Source organism: Puma concolor, chromosome A1 (genome assembly GCF_028749965.1).
Source record: "Puma concolor isolate L17-30 chromosome A1, mPumCon1.1.hap2, whole genome shotgun sequence".
NCBI classification, from domain to species: domain Eukaryota; kingdom Metazoa; phylum Chordata; class Mammalia; order Carnivora; family Felidae; genus Puma; species Puma concolor.
The window spans coordinates 190,509,201-190,522,338 of record NC_141667.1 but is presented as its reverse complement, the minus strand read 5'-3'; the positions used below and the strand labels follow the sequence as shown (position 1 = coordinate 190,522,338).

Sequence of the window (13,138 nt, the reverse complement as noted above, 5' to 3'; positions counted from 1 at the left end):
TGGACATCATGGTATGCTGACAGCTATTTAAACTTCAGGCTTAGAAGAGAATGTCTAGGAGAAAATATAAAGTGTAGAAATAGGGCCCTAGGGCTGGGCTTAGAAGAAATCCAACATTTAGTGTCCAGGTAGAAGAGGACAAACCTACAAAAAAGACAGAAGAAACAACCAGAGATATGAAAAGAAAACAAAACAAAACAAAAAAATAAAGAGGCTTACTGCTAGAAAAAAAAATGTATACCTTGGAGAGGTGAGTGGAGGAATAAAAAAAGACTTCCGTTGGAGAACCTTAGTTTACTCACTAATAACTGAATTACAAAGGCAAGTTCACATCCAGTGTACTGGAGGAATAAGGGAGGATTTGAGACTTAGAAAAAAAAATTACATCCACTATAAAGACAGGATTATGGAAGGCCTATATACTTCTGTACCACAACTACTGGAGACAGGGGTCAGTATGGTGTTCAATATCATCAAAACAAAACAAAAAACTTTTCAGGGCCAGAAAAAAAATATCTTCTTGATAAACTTACTAGACAGTGCCAAACTAGCATTATGTAATTCACGGAGTTTGCTTCTCAATCTTAACTTTGAATCAAGACATCTTAAAATAACCCTTTCAAAGAAGTTGCTCTGAAATAAGCCAAAAACTAAAACTACTGTCCTTCCTCCCCTTCTTCCTCTTCCTTCTTCCCCTCCCCTCCCTCTCCCCTTCCTTTGTATATATGTATGAATGTATGTATGTATGTGTGTATCTATCTATTTATCTATGCCATAGGTATCCTTAATCATTACTCCATCCCTATCCCTAGGGACTTCTAATTCTTACTTCCTTAATCTCTATATTACCTGTGTTTCTTTACCACATGTATTACAATCATAGCCAGAAATAAGCAAATGTTTTTAAGTCTGTCAGCTCTGGGTGGGTCTCTATGGGAAGTGTCCTCAAAAACCATCATTTTAAGGGGAGTTTTAACAATATAATTTTTAGATATTAAAACAATTTTTTTTAATGTTTACTCGTTTTTTGAGACAGAGAAAGACAAGAGTATGAGCAGGGGAGGGGCAGAGGGAGACACAGAATCTGAAGCAGGCTCCAGGCTCTGAGCTGTTAGCACAGAGCCTGATGCAGGGCTTGAACTCACGAACTGTGAGATCATGACCTGAGCTGAAGCTGGCTGCTTAACTTAACTGACTGAACTACACAGGCATTCCAATTTTTAGATATTATTGAGAGAACTAAGAATTTATCTCCTGAACAGATGGCATTTAATTGAGAATTTTTAATGAAGCCTGCTATTGAAATTAAGGCAGTAACTATAGTTTTACTTTAAAGGCAAAATCAGATTGGGGCACCTGGGTGGCTCAGTTGGTTAAGCAGCCAATTTAGGTTCAGGTCATGATCTCCCAGTCTGTGAGTTCTAGCCCTGTGTCGGGCTCTGTGCTGACAGCTCACAGCCTGGAGCCTGCTTCAGATTCTGTGTCTCCCTCTCTCTCTGCTCCTTCCCCTGCTCGCACTCTGTCACTCTCTCAAAAAAATAAATAAACATGGGGAAAAAAAAGGCAAAATCAGATTAATTTGAGAAGTAGAACATTCAAGCTGTTAGTGAATTTTCAAAGAATGAGCACATCCTTTGCTTGCAATAATTGCAGGTCTTTTCTGAGATGAACAGATAAAGTAAACTTAGGACTTTTGATTATTTTTATGTTATCTACCTGATGAATTCCATACCCCATATTCCATCTCTCACTTCATTCCTGGTCCCCACTCTTAGGGTGATCATGTCTGTTTACATAGTATTTGGCATCAAAAATGCTAACTTTTTAAAAAGTTTCTTTATTTGAGAGAGTGAGCATACACATGAGTGGGGGGAGGGGCAAAGAGAGGGAGAGAAAGAATCCCAAGCAGTTTCCACGGTCAGTATGGAGCCCATTGCGGGGCTTGATCTCACAAACCAGGAGATCATGACCTGAGCCGACATCAAGAGGTGGATGCTTAACCTATTGAGCCACCCAGACCCCCTAATGACTTTTAAGGCTACATCAAAATGTCCTTGAATCAAAACAGCTGTGCCCTCGTTATTAAAGTGGCTACAAAAATGGAGGCATATCAAAAGGTACTGCTGTTCCTAGACCACTAAGAAGTTCAGCACAAAGGATTGAGATTGACTATTATAGTCTTTTTCAGCCTAAAATTATTATAAAATCATTTTCCATCATTTCCTCACTTCTTGACTTTTGCTTTTCTAATGAGTCAATGATTTAGTATTATTATATTAGATTTTAGCAATGTTTCCTCAAGTCCTTTTTTTATATATATTATATATATAAAATAATAAGCTAAGTCAAAACCAACATCTTCAAAAAAGGGCAACAGTGTCAAAAAACTGCTTACCTTAATTTTCGCAGTATATTCTCCTCTACCTCCAAACAGACCAAGGCCACCAAGTAAAATATCAGTGTCAGCACTAAAACGTATAGCTTCTACTGAATGGGCAGAGTAACCCCAGCCCCCTCCATGACCTAAAGGACACAAATAAATAATTTATGTTTTAAGATATTTATATTTCACTTATAAAACAATATTTCCTAAAGATAAATATACATACTTTCAAACCTGTTCACTACACTATAATCTTCTTTGGAATAAACCTTCATTACTGCTTGAGTCTCCTCCTCTGTACTTGCAACACCCATTTTTAAATCCTGCATAGCTGCTAAGGTATCGAGGCAACCTAAAAACAAACAAACAAAAATTCAACTCCTTGAAATTAAAATTTCCTATCATATTGATGACAGGAGATGATGTAGGGAATAAATTAAAATAGTTAACTCTGAGTGTGCTCAATAAATGTATTCCAAAATTTAAACAATGTTTCATGAGAGAACACCTATAACCAATAAGAATTCTCCACTGCTTAGGTAATTGTCATATTTAAACACATTCTATACGTCAATGTTTTGCAAAAAACTGCATCTTTAGTTTTGGATGTTTATAATGATTTACCAGCTGAAATTTGAGAAAAAAGAAGCAAGGAATTATATGTATGCTCTAGTAATTATACTTAGGAATATGACTTCACAACTGCTAGGTTTAGATAAACATAAATAAGTCTTTTTAAGGATCTTTTTAAAAAACAACAAAATAAGTAGTTATGTGGATTGGTACAAAATTTCCACCAACAGAGTATCTATATAAACTAAAAAAATGCTGTATTTCAAATTAATTAAATAGAAGTAAAGAGAAACTGTGTTATGTAAAAAAAAGAATATGTATAAAATTTATAATTATATGAATATGTATTTTATAGGATGTCATTTAATGTATATAAATTAAATATTATAATCATATATTTGAATATTCTATCTGTATCTCTAAAGTTAATATATTTAACCTAAACAAAGATATTATTTAAAAAAATATCTATTAGGAAAATTATCTTCAGAGATGCTTTATACTTGGACATACACAAACTATGTTGGTTCAAATCTGATGTATTGTTCTTTGTTGGATAAACAAACCTCTTAAAGCTAGGGGGTTTAACTTACATTGCACCTAGTATTTTGTTGTTTAACACACATGAAAAAATGACATACAAATCTAAATATTCTCAAAAAAAAAATTCTCAGCACACTGCATGAATGAAAATTAACTGGTCATCAAAGAGCAACCCTACCTAGAATGTGCAAAGCTGCATGAGATCGGGTGGTGAGAGCCCTTGATCCTGTTGGTAAGGCAAGTTCAGGACTTAGAATACTACATCTGGACTGCATGTCTGCTGCAGAGGGAAGTCTGGCATCAGCAACCACTGCATTGTAACACCACAGCTCTCTGGTATTTGGTCGAAACCTTCAAGAAAGAATAGTTATAGCACTTCAACATACGGTTTCATTAAAAAAATTTTTCTAAAGTAGAATTAATGATACAAAGGGATTACATACAGTCAGCTTAAAGAGGATAAAATGTAGCTCATTATTTTCTCTATCTGAGCTAAGTATATAAATAAAATGATTTATGTCACTATAAGTGGAATAATTTGAATGAAACAGTAACACGGGCTATGATTTTTTTTATGAGTACAGGAGCAATAGTACACTGGTGCACACATATATAAAGCTTTGTACAACAAAAAGTCTACAGATGAAGTCTAAAGACAAAGGGCAAGTTGAAAGAAAATATGTGAAACACACATGAGACAAAAGAACAGTATTCACAATGTATAAGAGCTCCTGCAAGACAAGTGGACAAAAGACTTGGAATGCTGTTTCCACAAATGAAACACAAATAAAGTGTAAGGAGGTGTTCAACCTTACTAATAAACAGTAAACTATAAGGGACCCACAATACCCGCCACCATTATCTCATTTCTCTTATCTCTTCCATAAAAAAATTCTCAAAAAGCTGCCTCCATTTCTTTGCCAATTTTTTGCTATGAATTCTTTTTGGAAAAGTTGTTTTAATCAACTACAGAGTACATACAAAAGAATAGTAACAAAATATTTTCGGTCCAAGTCCCTGCGCCGCTGTGTCGGGTACACTAGGGCCCAAGCTTGAGCTTGCAAATAAACCCTCATGCGTTTGCATCGGTATCGGCTCCTCGGTGGTCTCTTGGGTTCGAAATCGGAGGTATTACAGTTTTAAGGTAAAAGAAGAATCCCAAGTACCTCCCATTTCTTCTCCCTGCTACCACCCTCCCCCAGTGATATTCATCATGACATACAAGAAAAGCAATCAGTATTGACTCAATGTAGACTCTGGAATTGAAAATAGCAACGAGATTTGCAGTCACACTGTGTGGGGTCTTTCACATTGTCCCGGAAGACTGAATAAAAGACAGGAGGTTGCATGCAATGTTATTTCAAGATCATAAGATACTTTAAAAACAGATGGCAGTATACATGAAAGATCACAGGAGATAGCAGTTCACAGCAGTAATTAAAAGGATCCTGAGGAGAGGGAAGATGGCGGCGTAGGAGGACTCTGGGCTCACCGCGCGTCCTGCTGATCACTTAGATTCCACCTACACCTGCCTAAATAACCCAGAAAACCGCCAGAGGATTAGTAGAACGGAGTCTCCGGAGCCAAGCGCAGACGAGAGGCCCACGGAAGAGGGTAGGAAGGGCGGCGAGGCGGGGCGCGCTCCACGCACCGGCGGGAGGGAGCCGGGGCGGAGGGGCGGCTCGCCGGCCAAGCAGAGCCCCCGAGTCTGGCTTGCAAAAAGCGGAGGGGCCTGACGGACTGTGTTCCCACAGCAAGCGCGACTTAGCGTCTGGGAGGTCATACGTTAACAGCTCTGCTCAGAAAGCGGGAAGGCTGGAGGACAAAGGGAAGGAGAGCTGCTGAGCCCCCTGACAACAGAGTTCAATTTGGTGGGGAACAAAGGCGCTCGCCAGCGCCATCTCCCCCGCCCATCCCCCAGCCAAAATCCCAAAGAGAACCAGTTCCTGCCAGGGAACTTGCTCGCTCCGCGCAAACACCCAACTCTGCGCTTCTGCGGAGCCAAACCTCCGGCAGCGGATCTGACTCCCTCCTGCGGCCACAGGGCCCCTCCTGAAGTGGATCACCTAAGGAGAAGCAAGCTAAGCCTGCCCCTCCTGCCCCTGTGCACCTTGCCTACCCACCCCAGCTAAGATGCCAGATCCCCAGCATCACAAGCCTGGCAGTGTGCAAGTAGCCCAGACAGGCCACCCCACCCCACAGTGAATCCCGCCCCTAGGAGAGGGGAAGAGAAGGCACACACCAGTCTGACTGTGGACACAGCGGTGGGCTGGGGGCAGACATCAGGTCTGACTGCGGCTCCGCCCACCAACTCCAGTTATACACCACAGCACAGGGGAAGTGCCCTGCAGGTCCTCACCACGCCAGGGACTATCCAAAATGACCAAGCGGAAGAATTCCCCTCAGAAGAATCTCCAGGAAATAACAACAGCTAATGAGCTGATCAAAAAGGATTTAAATAATATAACAGAAAGTGAATTTAGAATAATAGTCATAAAATTAATCGCTGGGCTTGAAAACAGTATAGCGGACAGCAGAGAATCTCTTGCTACAGAGATCAAGGGACTAAGGAACAGTCACGAGGATCTGAAAAACGCTTTAAACGAAATGCATAACAAAATGGAAACCACCACGGCTCGGATTGAAGAGGCAGAGGAGAGAATAGGTGAACTAGAAGATAAAGTTATGGAAAAAGAGGAAGCTGAGAAAAAGAGAGATAAAAAAATCCAGGAGTATGAGGGGAAAATTAGAGAACTAAGTGATACACTAAAAAGAAATAATATACGCATAATTGGTATCCCAGAGGAGGAAGAGAGAGGGAAAGGTGCTGAAGGGGTACTTGAAGAAATAATAGCTGAGAACTTCCCTGAACTGGGGAAGGAAAAAGGCATTGAAATCCAAGAGGCACAGAGAACTCCCTTCAGACGTAACTTGAATCGATCTTCTGCACGACATAGCATAGTGAAACTGGCAAAATACAAGGATAAAGAGAAAATTCTGAAAGCAGCAAGGGGTAAACGTGCCTTCACATATAAAGGGAGACCTATAAGACTCGTGACTGATCTCTCTTTTGAAACTTGGTAGGCCAGAAAGAATTGGCACGAGATTTTCAGTGTGCTAGACAGAAAAAATATGCAGCCGAGAATCCTTTATCCAGCAAGTCTGTCATTTAGAATAGAAGGAGAGATAAAGGTCTTCCCAAACAAACAAAAACTGAAGGAATTTGTCACCACTAAACCAGCCCTCCAAGAGATCCTAAGGGGGACCCTGTGAGACAAAGTACCAGAGACATCACTACAAGCATAAAACATACAGACATCACAATGACTCTAAACCCATATCTTTCTATAATAACACTGAATGTAAATGGATTAAATGCGCCAACCAAAAGACATAGGGTATCAGAATGGATAAAAAAACAAGACCCATCTATTTGCTGTCTACAAGAGACTCATTTTAGACCTGAGGACACCTTTAGATTGAGAGTGAGGGGATGGAGAACTATTTATCATGCTACTGGAAGCCAAAAGAAAGCTGGAGTAGCCATCCTTATATCAGACAAACTAGACTTTAAATTAAAGGCTGTAACAAGAGATGAAGAAGGACATTATATAATAGTGACAGGGTCTATCCATCAGGAAGAGCTAACAATTATAAATGTCTATGCGCCGAATACCGGAGCGCCCAAATATATAAAACAATTACTCATAAACATAAGCAACCTTATTGAGAAGAATGTGGTAACTGCAGGGGACTTTAACACCCCACTTACAGAAATGGATAGATCATCTAGACACACGGTCAATAAAGAAACAAGGGCCCTGAATGAGACATTGGATCAGATGGACTTGACAGATATATTTAGAACTCTGCATCCCAAAGCAACAGAATATACTTTCTTCTCGAGTGCACATGGAACATTCTCCAAGATAGATCATAGACTGGGTCACAAAACAGCCCTTCATAAGTTTACAAGAATTGAAATCATACCATGCATACTTTCAGACCACAATGCTATGAAGCTTGAAATCAACCACAGAAAAAAGTCTGGAAAACCTCCAAAAGCATGGAGGTTAAAGAACACCCTACTAACGAATGAGTGGGTCAACCAGGCAATTAGAGAAGAAATTAAAAAATATATGGAAACAAACGAAAATGAAAATACAACAATCCAAATGCTTCGGGACGCAGCGAAGGCAGTCCTGAGAGGAAAATACATTGCAATCCAGGCCTATCTCAAGAAACAAGAAAAATCCCAAATACAAAATCTAACAGCACACCTAAAGGAAATAGAAGCAGAACAGCAAAGGCAGCCTAAACCCAGCAGAAGAAGAGAAATAATAAAGATCAGAGCAGAAATAAACAATATAGAATCTAAAAAAACTGTAGAGCAGATCAACGAAACCAAGAGTTGGTTGTTTGAAAAAATAAACAAAATTGACAAACCTCTAGCCAGGCTTCTCAAAAAGAAACGGGAGATGACCCAAATAGATAAAATCATGAATGAAAATGGAATTATTACAACCAATCCCTCAGAGATACAAACAATTATCAGGGAATACTATGAAAAATTATATGCCAACAAATTGGACAACCTGGAAGAAATGGACAAATTCCTGAACGCCCACACTCTTCCAAAACTCAATCAGGAGGAAATAGAAAGCTTGAACAGACCCATAACCAGCGAAGAAATTGAATCGGTTATCAAAAATCTCCCAACAAATAAGAGTCCAGGACCAGATGGCTTCCCAGGGGAGTTCTACCAGACGTTTAAAGCAGAGATAATACCTATCCTTCTCAAGCTATTCCAAGAAATAGAAAGGGAAGGAAAACTTCCAGACTCATTCTATGAAGCCAGTATTACTTTGATTCCTAAACCAGACAGAGACCCAGTAAAAAAAGAGAACTACAGGCCAATATCCCTGATGAATATGGATGCAAAAATTCTCAATAAGATACTAGCAAATCGAATTCAACGGCATATAAAAAGAATCATTCACCATGATCAAGTGGGATTCATTCCTGGGATGCAGGGCTGGTTCAACATTCGCAAATCAATCAACGTGATACATCACATTAACAAAAAAAAAAGAGAAAAACCATAGGATCCTGTCAATCGATGCAGAAAAGGCCTTTGACAAAATCCAGCACCCTTTCTTAATAAAAACCCTTGAGAAAGTCGGGATAGAAGGAACATACTTAAAGATCATAAAAGCCATTTATGAAAAGCCCACAGCTAACATCATCCTCAACAGGGAAAAACTGAGAGCTTTTTCCCTGAGATCAGGAACACGACAGGGATGCCCACTCTCACCGCTGTTGTTTAACATAGTGCTGGAAGTTCTAGCATCAGCAATCAGACAACAAAAGGAAATCAAAGGCATCAAAATTGGCAAAGATGAAGTCAAGCTTTCGCTTTTTGCAGATGACATGATATTATACATGGAAAATCCGATAGACTCCACCAAAAGTCTGCTAGAACTGATACATGAATTCAGCAAAGTTGCAGGATACAAAATCAATGTACAGAAATCAGTTGCATTCTTTTACACTAACAATGAAGCAACAGAAAGACAAGTAAAGAAACTGATCCCATTCACAATTGCACCAAGAAGCATAAAATACCTAGGAATAAATCTAACCAAAGACGTAAAGGATCTGTATGCTGAAAACTATAGAAAGCTTATGAAGGTAATTGAAGAAGATTTAAAGAAATGGAAAGACATTCCCTGCTCATGGATTGGAAGAATAAATATTGTCAAAATGTCAATACTACCCAAAGCTATCTACACATTCAATGCAATCCCAATCAAAATTGCACCAGCATTCTTCTCGAAACTAGAACAAGCAATCCTAAAATTCATATGGAACCACAAAAGGCCCCGAATAGCCAAAGTAATTTTGAAGAAGAAGACCAAAGCAGGAGGCATCACAATCCCAGACTTTAGCCTCTACTACAAAGCTGTCATCATCAAGACAGCATGGTATTGGCACAAAAACAGACACATAGACCAATGGAATAGAATAGAAACCCCAGAACTAGACCCACAAACATATGGCCAACTCATCTTTGACAAAGCAGGAAAGAACATCCAATGGAAAAAAGACAGTCTCTTTAACAAATGGTGCTGGGAGAACTGGACAGCAACATGCAGAAGGTTGAAACTAGACCACTTTCTCACACCATTCACAAAAATAAACTCAAAATGGATAAAGGACCTGAATGTGAGACAGGAAACCATCAAAACCTTAGAGGAGAAAGCAGGAAAAGACCTCTCTGACCTCAGCCGTAGCAATCTCTTACTCGACACATCCCCAAAGGCAAGGGAATTAAAAGCAAAAGTGAATTACTGGGACCTTATGAAGATAAAAAGCTTCTGCACAGCAAAGGAAACAACCAACAAAACTAAAAGGCAACCAACGGAATGGGAAAAGATATTTGCAAATGACATACTGGACAAAGGGCTAGTATCCAAAATCTATAAAGAGCTCACCAAACTCCACACCCGAAAAGCAAATAACCCAGTAAAGAAATGGGCAGAAAACATGAATAGACACTTCTCTAAAGAAGACATCCGGATGGCCAACAGGCACATGAAAAGATGTTCAGCGTCGCTCCTTATCAGGGAAATACAAATCAAAACCACACTCAGGTATCACCTCACGCCAGTCAGAGTGGCCAAAATGAACAAATCAGGAGACTAGAGATGCTGGAGAGGATGTGGAGAAACGGGAACCCTCTGGCACTGTTGGTGGGAATGCAAATTGGTGCAGCCGCTCTGGAAAGCAGTGTGGAGGTTCCTGAGAAAATTAAAAATAGACCTACCCTATGACCCAGCAATAGCACTGCTAGGAATTTATCCAAGGGACACAGGAGTACTGATGCATAGGGGCACTTGTACCCCAATGTTAATAGCAGCACTCTCAACAATAGCCAAATTATGGAAAGAGCCTAAATGTCCATCAACTGATGAATGGATAAAGAAATTGTGGTTTATATACACAATGGAATACTACGTGGCAATGAGAAAAAATGAAATATGGCCTAGCAACGTGGATGGAACTGGAGAGTGTGATGCTAAGTGAAATAAGCCATACAGAGAAAGACAGATACCATATGGTTTCACTCTTATGTGGATCCTGAGAAACTTAACAGGAACCCATGGGGGAGGGGAAGGAAAAAAAAAAAAAAGAGGTTAGAGTGGGAGAGAGCCAAAGCATAAGAGACTGTTGAGAACTGAGAACAAACTAAGGGTTGATGGGGGGTGGGAGGGAGGAGAGGGTGGGTGATGGGTATTGAGGAGGGCACCTTTTGGGATGAGCACTGGGTGTTGTACGGAAACCAATTTGACAATAAATTTCATATATAAATAAAAAAAAAATATTTTCAAGATAAGGTATGAAGAATAATGCCATAATGTGCACCAGTAAAAAGAACATTACTACTACCTTTTAAGTGCCCTGAATCTCCCTCCCTACTTAATTTCTTTCCTTTTCTTTCAAAGGTAGCAATTACTTTGAAGTTTAAAAGTTTATCATTCTCTTCTTACGTTTATGATTTCTCATGTTATATCAAAATTGTGTATTATTTAAGTTTCATGTTTTGAATTGTTTATGAACAGGATACACACTTTATGTGTTTTTCTGTGGCTTGCTTTCTTCAAACAATAGAATATGCTTACAACGTATTTATACAATGGTGTATAACTGCAAGCTCATTCATTCTCATTGTTATAGAGTATTAATAGCTCATGTGACTATATTACAGCTATTTGTCCATTCTACTAATGATGGCAAAAAAATGAAAACCACTCAATTTTTCCATTACAAAAAAATGCTGCTGCGGATAATTTTATAAGTTTCCCTAAAGCATTAATACAAGAGTAAATGGGAAGGAAGAACAAAATTCTCATTTTTTCCACGACTGGTATTCCTATACAGAATACCCAGGTTCTTTTGAAAATCTGATTTATGTCAGATACAGCTAACAATCATATTCATTTATTAAGGATGGTTTTGTCAATCAATGGTGCTTGATGATCCAAATTTACTAAATACAAAGGACAATCTTGAAGAGATATTTACACACTCACAATCATAGCAGTATTATCCACAAGAGCCAAAAGGTGCAAGCAACTGAAGCATCCATGGATGGATAGTGGATAAATAAAATGTGGTAGAAACATACAATGGAATGTTATTCCAGCCTTAAACAATTCTGTCACAGGCTATAATGCGAATGAATCTTGAGAACATCATGCTAGAAATAAGCTAGTCACAAAAAAGACAAATACTGTATGATTCCACTTATATATCAAAACTGGCCAAATTCACTGAAAGTAGAATGGTGGCTGCTACAGGCTAGAGGGACAGAGTAATAGGGAACCGTTCTTTGGGTACAGAGTTTCAGTTTTGCAAGATAAAAACATTCTGGAGATCTACTGTAGAGCAATGTGAATATACCTAACACTGCTGAATTGTACAACTAGAAACGGTTAAATGTTGTTTTTTACCATAATTAAAAATAATTATTAAAAAATCTTTATCTTAAACTTAAAAATAATACTTGGCACAGAACAAATTCTATGAAAATACCTGCTATAATTAGTAGCATTAATATAATTGTACTATTAAGTTTTAATTTAATCTATTAATTAGTTTTTGTGTGTGTGTGATTATTTCTCTAGTTGCTGTTAAGATTTTTATCTTAGTCTTAGTGTTCTATAATTTCACTACAATTTCTCTTGATTGTAGATAATGGAAACACATAATTTCTAATATCTGTGAATTTATTTTTTTTTTTAAGTTTTATTTATTTATTTTGAGAGAGACAGAGACAGCATGAGTTGGGGAGGGGGAGACAACGAGGGAGAGAGAAATCCCAAGCAGGCTGCATGCTGTCAGCACAGAGCCAGATGCTGGGCTTTAACTCATGAACTGTGAGATCAGGACCTGAACTGAAACCAAGAGTCGGACGCTTAACCAACTGAGCCACTCAGGCGTCCCAGATATCTGCAAATTTAAACCTTTTTTTGGTTCTGGAAAATTATTAGGCATTATCTCTTCAAATGTTTGTCTCCTTTATTTTCTCTAATTTCTAATATTTTCTTCTTGGATATGTACTAGATCTTCTCATTATATTCTCAAATCTCTTTCACATTTTTTTATTAAAAAAATTTTTTTTAATGTTTATTTATTTTTGAGAGGGAGAGAGAGACAGACAGAATGCCAGCTGTCAGCACAGAGCCCAATGTGGGACTTGAACTCACGGACTGCAAGATCATGACCTGAGCTAAAGTCAGACGCTTAACCGACTGAATCACCCAGGCGCTCCCACTTTTTTTATATTCTTTTCTCTGTGGCATTTTGTGTAATTCCCTTTCATTTGTTCAAATCTGATCTACTCATGCATTTGTGTAAAAAACTATTCTTCATTTATAAAAGTTTTGGTTGGTTGTTTTTCAAATATGCTTCATCATCTTGAGTCTTACGTGTTTTCTTTTGTTGTTCAATTCCATCTTTTATTTTTTAAACATTTCATATATACTTTATATTATTTCTGATAATTCCAAGATCTCATTGCTTGTCTCTTGCTGAATTTCATTAAAAGTGATATTACTTGTATGTTAAGCAATCTTT

General features: G+C 38.4%; 1 protein-coding gene across 16 annotated transcripts in view; it reads right to left on the bottom strand.

Annotated features, from left to right (window-relative positions):
* The window catches only part of MYCBP2 (MYC binding protein 2), a 293,673-nt gene that overhangs the window by 154,410 nt on the left and 126,125 nt on the right, over nt 1–13,138 (bottom strand). For all 16 annotated transcript variants that reach the window (XM_086709934.1, XM_086709939.1, XM_086709855.1 and 13 more), the window contains 3 exons: nt 3,678–3,850; nt 2,610–2,735; nt 2,396–2,523 (listed from right to left, as the gene is read on the bottom strand). In XM_086709934.1, the coding sequence (XP_086566060.1) occupies nt 2,396–2,523; nt 2,610–2,735; nt 3,678–3,850 (427 nt within the window). The remainder of the gene's footprint in view (nt 1–2,395; nt 2,524–2,609; nt 2,736–3,677; nt 3,851–13,138) is intronic.